The sequence below is a fragment of the Lepus europaeus genome, chromosome 13, assembly GCF_033115175.1.
Source record: "Lepus europaeus isolate LE1 chromosome 13, mLepTim1.pri, whole genome shotgun sequence".
In the NCBI taxonomy this organism is placed as follows: domain Eukaryota; kingdom Metazoa; phylum Chordata; class Mammalia; order Lagomorpha; family Leporidae; genus Lepus; species Lepus europaeus.
Window position 1 is genome coordinate 82,411,663 of NC_084839.1, and position 14,314 is coordinate 82,425,976.

The 14,314-nt window shown below is 44.4% G+C and overlaps 1 protein-coding gene across 1 annotated transcript in view; it reads right to left on the reverse strand.

Moving 5' to 3' along the window:
• The window catches only part of EIF2AK3 (eukaryotic translation initiation factor 2 alpha kinase 3), a 77,007-nt gene that overhangs the window by 39,511 nt on the left and 23,182 nt on the right, over nucleotides 1-14,314 (reverse strand). Inside the window, exon 3 of the mRNA XM_062209829.1 lies at nucleotides 775-969. Within this exon, the coding sequence (XP_062065813.1) occupies nucleotides 775-969 (195 nt within the window). The remainder of the gene's footprint in view (nucleotides 1-774; nucleotides 970-14,314) is intronic.

Here is a 14,314-nt window from a genome sequence, read left to right on the forward strand (position 1 = left end):
AAGCAGCAGAAAATAGCCCAAGTACTTGGGCTCCTGGCACCCATGTGGGAGCCCCAAGTGGAATCCTGGATTCCCGGCTTCACCTGGCCAGCCCCAGCCATTGTGGCCATTTGGAGGTATAAATCAGCGAATAGAATGGAAAATCTCTGTCTCTTCCCCTGCCTTTCAGAATTAAAAAAAAAAAAAAAAAAAGTTAAGGGGTTAAAAAAAAAGATTTAAAGAGATGTTTTAAATTAATTACTCATAATAATGGATTTATGTCACAAGACCCAATCTTAGGAGCAGGGTCTACTGTGATTAATGAACGTCTAGGTCGTTAGCGGTATGATTTTCTTGCCAGACAGATCTAACTCAAATCTGACCTTGGAAGTTTCTGAACGTTTTTGAAAGGCTCAGCTTTCTCATCTATAAAATGAATATAAATTCTCTCTTGGGTCATCTTACTATAAGATCAAACTAGATAAATGACTAGTAGTAATTATTCTCTCATCAGGATTATTATCAACCTCTGGAGGGTCCCTCATCTGCCAAAATGTGAGTTAACATAGACAACCCTGAGAGACATCATGAAGACTGCAAAATAAGCTATTCCAGAGGACCCACCGTGAGGTAGACTATGTTTATCAAGTCTCTTCTTCCTGGCTTGGCTGTTTATTCTGTTATCTTAGATAAATCTAGTTTCCCCTTCACACTTATTACACAATGGATATCCTCAGGAGAAAATCATAACAAACATCAGCTAGGAACAGCACAGATAAAGACATTTTCACTCACCTTTCCACTGTATGCGCCGAGCCCATATGTACTGAGGGACTTTCCTCCCACCAAAACCACATCATCTCCAAATTTATAAGAAGATTCAAGAAGGGATTCAACTGTGAAAGGAACTGTTTCCATGCTCTCACGGTCTCGGTCCCACTGGAAGAGGTCTCCATCCAGGGAAGGAATGATGACCTTATTCCCAAACACCTGAAACAGAAGCTACCTTTTAAAAAAGTCATGACTTTAACCCGACAAGAAGCAGCAGTCTGTCAACCTCCAGTAATTTATAAGAATCGCCCACGGCCCCCAGAGCCTGCACATGGTTTTTCTCAAATTCCTTTTTGCTGAGGGCCAAGATGGTCTCATGATGATCAGTGAGTGACCAAAAGAGAGTTGTGGAATCAAGTGAGTTAAGAAGAGATGACAGGGCACAGTAGGCTAAGCCTCCACCTCTGGCACTGGCATCCCATGTGGGTGCAGGTTCCTGTCCCGGCTGCTCCTCTTCCAATCCAGCTCTCTGATATTGCCTGGGAAAGTAGTGGAAGATGACCCAAGTGCTTGGCCCCTGCACCCACATGGGAGACATGGAAGAAACTTCTGACTCCTGGTTCCTGGCTTTGGCCACCCAGCCCTGGCCATTGTGGCCATTTGGGGAGTGAACCAGCAGATGGAAGATCTTTCTGTCTCTCCCTCTCTCTGTCTGTAACTCTGCCTCTCAAATTAGTAAATTAGTGCTGGCCCCTAAATAAAATCTTAAAAAAAGAGTATATTTTTAAAAAGGAGAGATTATAAGAGTTCTTATAGCTATTAATAAGTGAGGCCGGCGCCGTGGCTCACTTGGCTAATCTTCTGCCAACAGCGCCGGCACCCCAGGTTCTAGTCCCGGTTCGGGCGCCGGGTACTAGTCCCGGTTGCTCCTCTTTCAGTCCAGCTTTCTGCTGTGGCCCGGGAGGGCAACGGAGGATGGCCCAAGTTCTTGGGTCCCTGCACCCACATGGGAAACCGGGAGGAAGTACCTGGCTCCTGGCTTCAGATTGGCGCAGCGCCGGCCATGGCAACCATTAGGGGAGTGAACCAATGGAAGGAAGACCTTTCTCTCTGTCTCTCTCTCACTGTCTGTAACTCTCTCTCTCTGTCTCTCTCTCTCTCTAACTCTGCCTGGCAAAAAAAAAAAAAAAAAAGTGAAAATACAATATGACTTTTTAGTAAATGGATAATACTTATATGTAGTATTTTCTAGATCTATTTAATCTAGGCCAATTACTGTCATAGACGGTATCTGAATCCGGGGCACACAGGCTTGGAGATGTCAATTCAAGATGTCTCCCAGCCCCTCTTTTATTTACCTTTTCAAGTCTGCTATGAGCTGAGAGCCTTGGGACTTCCTTCAAGTTCTCAGTTATCCTTCCTTCTTTGAACTATGTTGACAGACAGCCAGGTTATGTGCCAGGCACAGTCTTGTGGTTAGGACAGACATGTATACAAAACAGACAACGAAAACCACTACCCTTGTGGAGTTCAAATCCTAGTGTTGGGAACCAAATCATACAATAAATAAATTACATAGTATGTTAGGTGACAACTGCCATGCAGAACAACAAGCTATAGTAGGGGGACTGGAAAACGTGTGTGGCTCAGGAGGGGGTTGCCAGTGAAGAGCTCAGAGTCCCCGGTGGGAAAGTAACACATCCACGAAGACTTAACTAGGAGAGTGAGCCCTGCTGAGGCCTGGGAAACACGCTGTGCAAAGGCCCTTGGGTGGAGGCACACTCTTCGCCTTTGAGGAACCACAAGGCACGTGAACAGGCTGAGAAGCCAGAGTGGAAGGCAAAGAGAGCAGCTGACAGCAGTGTGAAGGTGTTGGAGCTGCTTAGGTCTTGGATATAAATGGAAAGTAAAGCCAACAGTGTTTCCTGATGGAGTCCCTGTGCAGCCTGAACAAAAAAGAAGCCCAGAGATAGGCATCATTTGGCACGGTGGTTAACACTGCTTGGAACGCCAGCATCCCCAATTGAAATGCGTAGGTTCAAGCCCAGCTCCTCTCCTGACTCTAGCTTCTTGCTAACGCACACCGTCCGACAGAAGATGATGCCTCGAGAACTTGGGTTCCTGACACCCATGTAGGAGACCTGGATTCACAGCTTAGGCCTGGCCCAGCCCCAGATGTTGTGGGCATTTGGAGAGTGAACAGGGAATGGGAAAACGCTATCTGTTTTTCTCTCGGCCTTTCAAATAAATATATTTTTAAAAAATGAGTCAAGGATTACTCCAGGGATTTTTGTTTCTTAAAAGAGTTTCAGGGTTGGTGCTGTGGGGTAGTGGGTAAAGTCACTGCCTGCAGTATTGACATCCCATATGGGCGCCGGTTCGAGTCCTGGATGCTCCACTTCTGATCCAGCTCTCTGCCATGGCCTGGGAAGGTAGCAGAAGATGGCCCAAGTTCTTGAGCCCCTGCACCTGCATGGGAGACCCAGAAGAAGCTCCTAGTTCCTGGCTTTGGATTAGCTCAGCTCTGGCCATTGCAAACATGTGAGCAGTGAACCAGCCAATGGAAGACCTCTCTCTCTCTGCCTGTGCCTCTCTGTTAACTCTGCCTTTCAAATAAATAAATAAATATTTTTTAAGAGTTTTAGTACATGTCTTTGTGACACTGATCGTTGGCATTTTAAAAATATGTAATTTAATCCACTTCAATTAATGACACTATTTTCCAATCATCTGGGATCAAAACTTTAAGAAAGGGGAATATCAAAGGGATATAAGTTAAAAAATAAAACTTCATGGGGGCCAGCAACATGGCACAGTGGGTTAAGCCACCGCCTGTGATGCATGCATCCCATACGGACATTGATTTGAGCTTGAGCTGCTCCACTTCTGCTCCAGCTCCCTGCTAATGTGCCTGGGAAAGCAGCAGCAGGTGTACCAAGAGTGTGGGCCCCTGCACCCATGTTGGGGACCCATATGAAGTTCTTGGGTCCTGGCTTCGGCCTAGCCCAGCTCTGGCCATTGCGACCATTTGGAGAGTGGACCAGCAATGGAAGATCCTCTATCTGTCTGTCCTTTTCACTCTCTATAACTCTGCCTTCTAAATAAATAAATCTTTTCAAAAAGTCTAAGAAAAAAAAAAACTACAAGTGAATGTTGGCTTTAACTTTTTAACAACAAAATGTTTCTACATAATTTTTATTCCTGAAGCAGCACAATGCTTTCTCTCAAGGGATACTTATTTGAGGGGTGGGCATTTAGCCCAGCGGTTAAGACACTTGCATCCTACATCACAGTAACTGGGTTTGATATCCAGCTCCAGCCCCTAATTTCAGCTTCCTACTAATGTGGATCCTAGGAGGCAGTGGTGATGGTTAAAGTAACTGGGTTCCTGCTCCCAGGTGGAAGACCCAGATTGAGTTCTTGGCTCCTGGGTCCCAGCTTTGGCTCTGGTCATTGCAAGCATTTGGAGAATGAACCAGCAGGTAAAAGCCTGTGTTCATAGTGCTGTTGCACATCAGGCAAAGCCACCACCTGCAGTTCCAGCATCCCTTATGGGTGCTGGTTCAAGACCCGGCTGACCACTTCTGATCCGGCTCGTTGCTAATGTGCCTGGGAAAGCAGAAGGAGATGGCCCAAGTCCTTGGGCCCCTGCATCTGTATGAGAGACATGGAAGCAGCCTCAGCCTCCTGGCTTCATATCGGTCCAGCTCTGGCCATTGAGGCCATTTAGGGGGTGAACCAGCAGATAGAAGACCTCTCTCTCTGTCTCCCTCTGCCTCTCTGTAACACTGCCTTTCAAATAAATAAACAAATCTTTAAAAAAAAGCATGTTCATATGTTCATTCTCTGTCTCCCCCTCTGCTTCTCAAATAAACAAATCAAATTTTTAAAAGGGCTGGGGTATAGTTACCTGAACACTCTCCAAGTCACTGAGAATTCTAACTTGGTGCTCAATTCACATGCTCTTCCCTGTCCCTACCTTTGTCCCAAGCCCCCTGGTTCTAGAAGACAGGCTGAAAACTACTACCCTAATTCACTTCTTTCTTCTACATTTTAGTTCAAATCCTTGTTAGCTACTGTCTGAACCATTATAACAGCCTCTTACAGTTCTTAACTGGAAATCTCCCCAATCTGAGCTCTACCTATCTTCTGGATTAATCTCTCAGAGTCAGGGTTAATCCTGTTAGGACACTACTTAAAAACCTTCAACAGCTCTCTATTACCTCTTATGAAAGATCCCAATTCCTAAAGAGCCACACAATCCTTTAGAGGGCATTTAAAGTCTTCTAAATATGACCTCAAGCAACCCTTTCATCCCTGTCTTTCACTTTTCTCTACATGGGTGGAAATCAGACACGGTTATTTAAACACAACATTTAATGTCGCTGCTAATGTTCAGTTATGTCACCCTCAATGTCATTTTATTCTCCCTGGAACACCCTCCTGTACCAACTCTGCCACTGGAATCCTAACTGGCTTTCAACCTAGCATGACAAAATCTAAGACAATGTTGGCAATGCAAGTTTGCTAACAAAAATCTTTCCATTTCTTAACACTGCACTTTATTTTCTGTTCTGACTACAAACTGAGACACCATCACACTCTCAAAAACTGTTTATTGTACCTCCAAGAAATATTTTTTTTTTAATTGGATAGAGTTAGACAGTGAGAGAGAGAGACAGAGAGAAAGGTCTTCCTTCCATTGGTTCACTCCCCTAATGGCCGCCACGGCCGGCGCTGCGCCTATCTGAAGCCAGGAGCCAGGTGCTTCCTCCTGGTCTCCCATGCGGGTGCAGGGCCCAAGGACCTGGGCCATCCTCCACTGCCTTCCCGGGCCACAGCAGAGAGCTGGACTGGAAGAGGAGCAACCAGGACTAGAACCCGGCGCCCCAACCGGGACTAGAACCCGGTGTGCCAGCGCCACAGGCAGAGGATTAGCCACGTGAGCCATGGTGCCGGCCCCTCCAAGAAATATTTACCAGGTATATTAAAGTTTACACATGTATGCTTATACAGTGGCTACTGGAGTAATGCACTCAATCTAGCACTCATATTTTATCTAATTCCATTCTCCATTAAAAAGAACAAAGGCTCCTACAGAAAATCGCTGATTCCAGGGCACCCACAGGATAGGTACAAGATGAGCCTTTATCATTTTATTATTCCAAAGAGTAAAGATGTGCTCAGAAATGATTAGGGCATGCCAGTGGCCACATCTGGGCCAAGTTAAGCATGACGATAATTAAGCACTGAATTTTAAACATAAAGGAATTCATGAGTGCATACCAATAACAAATAAAGTAAATAATATATGGGGGAAGAGGGGATGGGGTTAGAAAAATTTGCATTTAGAAACCATCATACTAAAGACCGGATCAAACAAGAATTGGCAACGATTCTATATCTAGGTGGAAGCTTCGATAAGGAACAGGATTCTTGTGTGGTCTTAAACTGTCTATCTACAGAGAGCTTACTAGTTATGAGAAATTAAAAAACAAAACATTAATTATTCAGTGCAGATCTGGGGGCACTACCTTGACTGGACGACCAGAATTAACATCATCAGTGAGTGAGGCAGGCCACAGCATTCCAGCCAAGACCCCTCCAACCTGAATCTCATCACAGGAAACTTCTATTGTTTTTAAAATAAAAGTGCAGCGAGAGTGTATTCTTCAAAAATGTCAACATTGGGGCCAGCACTGTAGCACAGTGAGCTAAACCACTGTGAGACACAGGCATCCCATATAGGAGTGCCTTTTAGAGTCCTGGCTGGCTTGCTCGCTCTCTCTCTCTCTCTCTCTCTCATATATAAATCTTTTAAAATGTCAGCATCATAAGAGACAAAGAAAGGCTCTGAGAAAATTCAAATTAAAAGAGGCTATCATAATAAAAAAATGCAACACCTGACCACAGAACAGATGACAGATTGGGGTGGTGGATTTGGGTCACAGTATGCATACCCCACGATAACAGTATGTAGTATTTATTCAGTATGATCTTCTACTTTCAGTAACCTACCAGAAAATCAGGTTATTTACTGTTCTCTACCTTCTGCATTAGGGTAGCTCTTCTATTTACTAGGACAATAGATTTAAATTATGTTATAGTTTTAAAAAATAGGCATTTTAATTGGCAGCTGAACAGCAGTATTAAGTTAAAGCACAAACAGGAAAGCAGGTGTGCATCACCAAGAGGAAGAGGAAGTAGGGTAAGCGGGACTGTAGTAAACAGACTGCATTTATTTTGACTTGTTTCCTCTTCCATTTACAACTTCTTTTCCCCTCAAGTCTAGCAGGTCCCAAGAGAACACAGTGGCTCCAAAGTGGAAGAAGCAACTGTCGAATTGATAGGGGCCAAGATTCACCTTTGTGCTCCCGTAAAACAAAACTTCCCATCTTCAATGAACAATACGGTCGAAACCACCAGGATCTGATACGAGTGACCACACTGAGAAGACTGCCTTGTTTTAAAAGTTAAATCTTCAGCAGCATTAACTCAGGAAGTGCAAAATACCAAACAATAACAAGACAGCATAATGATTCCATCGTGAATCATCCCATCATACTGCTGCATAATGACTTCAGGAGTTCACTTTTAAATAGCTGCTCTTCACTAACTGGCTGCTTATGAGTCATCCACAAGGCTGCTGACCTCTGCACCAATCTCTGTGAAGCCTTGCAGCCTGCCTATGGGAAGGCAGATGGTGCTTTTCCTTGAGAGCCACAAGAAAGAGATATATGTATGCAGTTCAGGTAGAGGGATGACATCACCCCTCTCAACAACATTACCTCATCCCCTAAGCAAAGGAATGAGTCACCCAGATACCCAGCTGCAAATCTCTTGGTAGAAAAAAAATGTAGGTTACGGTGGTGATTTTCACATTCCACTGAGTGGCCCCTGTAAGCAGCTAGCTGTTCTAATTCGCTGCTCTGCGTCTCCGACTAATTGTGTGATTCGCCTCCCCCTTCCGTCATTTTAGAAAGGCTGAATTCTCATTATTTTTGTATTTATTTCTTCTGTTTGTTTTTAACTGCTCATAATTTTAAAATAAAAGGCTTGTCACATAAGCTAGCAAAAATCAATACCAAAAACGCAGCATCTCTGTCTGAGCAATCATAAGGCAGTTTAGTAAAGCGATCCCATTTCTGCTGCCGAACAAAATCAAAGTGGCTTAACGACTATCCATGGCATATGTAACGAGAGACTGCTATCAGAAGCCAGAATGCAAAAACAACTCCACATTTCAAGGGGAAGAAGGAACTTCAACTGAGAATATAAAGGAAGTACAACCACTAAAATGGATCCTACCAGAAATAAAAAAAAAACAAAAACAAAAACACCTTCTATTAAAAAAATCCTTTTCTCACTTGGTTCTTCTGTATTTTCTATTGCGACCACACTCCTCCCCACTGACACACACACTTTGGGGGTTATAGTCAACTTTATTTTAACCTACTATAAAACATTTCAATCATACAAGATATAAAGAGACTAATATGATTACCATCCCCAAGCTATATGCTGTGGCGCAGTAGGCTAAGCCTCTGCCTGCAGCATTGCCATCCTATATGGGTGCTGGTTCATGTCTCAGCTAACTCTCTTCCGATCCAGCTCTCTGCTATGGCCTGGGAAAGCAGTAGAAGATGGCCCAAGTCCTTGGTTCCCTGAACCCACATGGGATACCTGGAAGAAGCTTCTGGCTTCTGGCTTCACATTAGCTCAGTTCCGGCTATTGTGGCCATTTGGGGAGTGAATCAGTGCTTGGAAGACCTCTCTCTCTCTGTCTCTCCTTCTCACTGTCTGTAACTCTACCTCTCAAATAAATAACATGAAATCTTAAAAAAAAAAGACTTCTTTCTTTGCAGGGCTGGCATTGTGGTATAGCTGGTAAAGCTGCTGCCATGACGCCAGCATCTCACATGGGCACCGCAGTCCAGCTCCCTGCTAATGTGCCTGGGAAAGCAGCGGAACATGGGCCCAGTGCTTAGGTTCCTGCACCCACATAGTAGAGGAAGCTCCTGGCTCCCAGCTTCAGACTAACCCAGTTCTGGTCATTTTGGCCATTTGGGGAGTGAACCAGCAGATGAAAAACTCTCTCTCTGTCTCTCCATCTCTGTAACTCTGCCTTTCAACTAAACAAATAAATCTTAAAAAAAAAAAAAAAAGTCTTGTTTGCAGAGGGCTGACTGCACCCCACCTGCCCTATTTCCTGGGCCCTGACTCCACCACGCTCTCACTGTGTGACCTTGGGTAAAAACTAACACTGTACTGTTTTACAGTTTCTCACATTCGCTTAAGTCACCTGCTCCCCATCCTTACTCTCCACTGCCGTCTTAAGAGGAGGCTGATGTGGTGGCCAAAGCACTGATTCACAGGCGTCCTCTGTGTTCCCCGTGCCTTCCTCAGCTCCCCCAGTCCTCACCACCAAAATGCAGAGGGTTTGACACTCTGGCCGAGAGGCTTTCAGCGAGGCACTAACGAATCAAAGGGTCGTCGCTGAGGCATCTGCTTTATTAACAGTTATCTCAGCTGTGGGAGTACTTAGACTTCTAAATAGTTCCCAAATACTCTTACTAAGGAGCAGTTAGAGAGACCCGGAGGGCAGCAGGAAAACCTCTACAATCCTACGGACTGTCCTTTTCTCTCCACCTCTCTGACTCACCATCCTCTCAGTTTACAAAACGTTAGCGTCTTCTTCCCCCTTCACTCACTGTCAAGGAGAGTGATCCTCCCTGTCCCCGGCCCCTCCTCTGCGAGCACGTGACCCACAGTCCCAGGCCTGCCTGGAGGGTCCTCCAATCCACTCAGAACAACGTTTCCAAACAAACTCACGTTCTTCCTCTCTCCATCTGATCTTAATTGACTCTGAAATCCTCCTTTGGTCTTCCAGTTTCATAAAGGCCTTCCTCCCTAAACTCCCCTCGAGCCCATCACTTTCCCTCACCCCATTTCCACTGTCACCACGCCAGTCCCAGCGATCATTCCCATGATCAGTCTCTTAACTGGCCCAGGAGACCGGAAGTCGTCTCCCCGCTTCTGCCTGCTCCTGTCCACTCTGTAAATTCAGAGTGACCACTCCCACTTAAATTCCCCATGAGCTTTGCAAGCCTTCCACGGCTGATTAGTCCGTGCCCAACCCATCCCTGGCCTCCCTCGATGGGCTGCTTTCCCTGAACCTCTTCCTTGTTGCCGTCCTCATTTCTCACTCCCCGGAGCGTGCCACAACACATCTCACCGCACAGCCTTGAGACAAGCTATTTTCAGTCTTTCCCCACCTCTCTACCCACCTCTTGCCTGGGCAACTCCTCATCAGAGATCATTTTTTTTTCCTTAAAAAAAAAAAAAGGGAGTTACAGAAAGAGAGGGAGAGACAGACGGAGAGATCTTCTATCTGCTGGTTTACACTCTAAATGGCTGCAATGGTCAAGGCTGGGCAAGGCTGAAGCCAGGAGCCAGAAGATCTCCCATGTGGGTGCAGGAGCCTAAGGACCTGGGCCATCCTCATCTGCTTTCCCAGGCACATTAGCAGGGAGCTAGATGGGAAGCAGAGCAGCTGGAACTCGAACTGGCGCCCACAGGGGATGCTGGCATTGCTGGTGGCAGCTTACCCCACTATGCCACAGCGCTGGCCCTCCATCTTGAGTGGCCTTCTCTCACCACCAGATGAGGTAAGCAGTTATCTCTGCTATAGCGTCTCAGTGCCCCGTCCTGCCTTGTGGCAGTCACCACACTTGATTACATTCTTTACACCATTATAATTGTTTCACATCTGTCTCCTAACTGGCTCTCCATAGAGCCATCTTAGGTTTCTTGAGAGCAGGGATGGCATGTGTCCTGGCAACCCCCGCCTGCAATGCTGAACGCAGCTTTACAGGTGTTCAGCTGGTGTGCCTGCGGCTGTGTCATTGGGGTTGTCTAAAAGGTAGTTAGGCGCTCTCAGTCTCCTGAGCCAGGTATGCCATCTGGCATGATGTCTTGGAGGAATCCGTCTTAGTAAGGCACATGAAAAATTGCAATTAGAGAAAATGCAAACTCAGTGGTGAGCGTTGAGGTATTCCGAAAAGCATGAAATGTTGAAAAGTGAAGGACTAACATGAAGATCCTGGGTGAGTCTCAGCTTTACATCAGACAACAATCTGGTCCTTCTTGAACCCCAGTTTTCTTATTTGAAAAATGGGGGTTGGGGCCAGTGCTGTGGCATAGCGGGTAAAGTTGCCACCTACAGCGCTGGCATCCCATATGGGCGCCGGTTCAAGTCCCGGCTGCTCCACTTCTGATCCAGCTTTCTGCTAATGGCCTGAGAAAGCAGTAAAAGATGGCCCAAGTCCTTGGGACCCTGCACCCATGTGGGAGACCTGGAAGAAGCTTCTGGCTCCTGGCTTTGAATCAGCACAGCTCCAGCCATTGTGGCCAACTGGGGAGTGAACCAGCAGATGGAAGACTTTCCCTCCCTCCTTCCCTCCCTCCCTCCCTCCCTCCCTCCCTCTCTCTCTCTCTCTCTCTCTGCCTCTCTAATAAATAAACTTAAAAAAAAAAAAAGAAAGAAAAATGGGGGTGGATAAGACTTCTTAACAAGACTCTGTTAATTATTAAATAATAATAGATTTGAGATCACTTTGCAAACTATATGTGCTAATCAAATAGTTTATGTAGACACAATGACCCAAGGCTGCTTATTTTGTTTGATTATATTTTTAAATATTTATTTATTTGAAAGGCAGAGTTACACAGAGAAAGAGAGAGAGAGAGATATCTGCCATCCCCTGGGTCACTCCCCAAATGGCAGAAATGGCTGGGGCTGGGCCCAGCTGAAGTCAGGAGGCAGGAACTCCATGTGGATTTCTGATGCTGGTGACCAGGGCCAAGCTCTTGGGCCATCTTCTGCTGCTTTTCCAAGCACATTAGCAGGGAGCTGGATCTGAAGCAACTGGGACTGGAACCAGAGCTGAGATATGAGATGAAGGCACTGTAGGTGGCGACAACCCACAGAGCCACAAGGCTGACCCCACAGAGCTACCTAGTGTACACTTCTAATGTAATGCCTGTGCACGTGTACGTATGTGAATGCATGTATGCATACTTATTAAAGAAAAAAGTTTAAACAGATATATACTCAATCTGGAAACATCTGACTACCCATAACCCCATCATGATCACTACTTTATCCTCTGTAAGGACACTTCAGGACAAAAAAGTTGTGGTTCATTAATATAAAATTTCAAAAAAAAAAAAAAAAAAAACACCTTTTGGAATTCAAATAGCTGTTCCAAAGTAAATTCAAGGAGAAAGCAGACAGATTTTATTATGCGTGGTCAGTTATTTTTTTTCCCTGCCCACGAATTCACAATATCCACTTAAAAATAAAGCCTCAAAAATGAACAAATGTGAACTGACTATAGAATTAAATATATCAAACTGCAGCCAGTTTTTGATTTATCAGAAATTTCTATCAGACCTAAAATTCTTGTTTGAAGATTACATGGAAACTCTGAAGGATTGCAAAGCATTCTGTCGATCACTAAGAAAATCAGTATTAAATAATGTACTGTGTGTGAAACATAAAATGGTAACTAACCCTTAATTAACCAAAATGAGCAACTGATTAGACTACTTGATGCCAGAATGAACTATGTGTGACTTAAAAACAATGCCCCAACATTGTTATAGTGTAGAAGTATTTTTTTTATTTCCTTTAAAACACTGAAATTACCATGATGCTAAGACTATTTGCTAAAAGTCAAGTGTCCTTGGGAATCATCTCTCAAAAACTTGAGCAAGAGGCACCACAGGTGACAACTACTATTACCAGAAGCGACATGCTTTAAAAAATGCAGTAGGAAAGAAAACTCAAATGATCTGGCATTTATTTGCAATGAAGGTGAATTTTTTTAAAAAAAGCAGGAAAATATCAAGTAGCTAATAATTCTTTCCTTCTCTCCTTAGTCATCTTATAAACCAAAAGACCACAAGGAAAACTACTAGACCAGCTTTTTAAGCATACTTTTCGCAGTCATGATGAAAGAGCACTGATTTTAATAACTGTCTCTGCCTTTGCTAAGATTAATACACATTCATGCAGTAGATAAACAATGTGCTCCATGAGTCAATTTCCTAAGAGATAGGGTCAAATCAATTTCTCATTTGGCAGCACGCAAGCTGGAATAATTTGGTTTAGTTCACAGCACTGCTTTTAGCCATGCTAAGGGACTAATAAAACAAAATTCAATCAAATAACTGTTTCATTTCTATAATTAAAAGAAAAGCAATTAAGCTAAGCAATTATTTAAAAAGTGCCTTTTTACATGACTGACAGGCACTCTTCAAAATACATCATCATCCTCGATGAGATAGCCAAACTCAAAATGTGTTACTTTTGTTCAAATGAAAAACTATAAAGTGACTTGGACAACTTCCGGTGTACATTAGAGAACTTTTAAAAGAGATTACAGATTTTCTTTTTTTCCTTTCCTTAAAGAAAAACAAATTTTATTTGAAAGCCAGTTACAGAGACAGAGAAAGAGAGACAGATTTTCCACCTGCTGCTTCACTCCGCAAATGGCCATGACAGTCAGGGCTGGACCAGGCTGACACCAGGAGCCAGAAACTCCATCCAGGTCTCCCACACGGTGGCAGGGGTCTAAGTACTTGGGTCATCTTTTATTGCCTTCCTAGGTGCATTAGCAGGGAGCTCAATTGGAAACAGACAGGACTAGAACTGGTACTCCAATATGGGATATCAGCAAAGAAGGCTTAACCTACTGCACCACAACCCTGGCTTCTATGGTTCCTCTTCTAGCAAAGCAATGCTCAGGGGCAGGCATTTGACGAGCAGTTAAGAAGCCACCTGGCACACCCACATCCCATATCTCAGAGCCTAGGTCTGAGTCCCAGCTCTGCTCCTCATTCCTTCTTCCTGTTAACGGCACCCTATGAGGGGGCAGGTGATGGGTCAACTAGTAGAGTCTCTCAAACCTGCATGGGAGACAGAAATTGAGTTCCTGGCTCCTGGAACAGCTGTTGTAGGCATCTGGACAGTGAATCAGCAGATGGCAGATCTTTCTGTCTCAAATAGATAAAATAAATAATAATAAAGCAATATCCAAAAGGGCCCACTAACGAACTCTCGGTGGGCAAATCACCACCTGTGAAAGGTGTACTCTTTTCAAAGGCCCTCCCACCAGGCAGGAAGGACCACAGAGTGATGCGGGCTGGAGAGCATCTGCACCTGTCTGAAAGAGAAAGGCAGCTTCCCTTGGGGAGAAACGTGCCTAAAATAAAACGCAACCCCCAATCCTAAGTATAGACTACAACAGAGTTGTTTATTCTTCTTCAGAGAGCAACAAAGGGGCATTTTAACAGACAAAACAAAAACACATGGTAACTCTGAAAAAAAATAGATACAGGGATTTTCTAAGTGCAGGTTTCTCACACACACACACACACACATATACGCACACACAATTATAATATTCAGTCTGAATAAAGCTAAGGAAGGTCTTATATATATATAGTTGTGTTGTAAGACACAGAGAAATAGTTCAAAAATACCATATCTACTTGGATT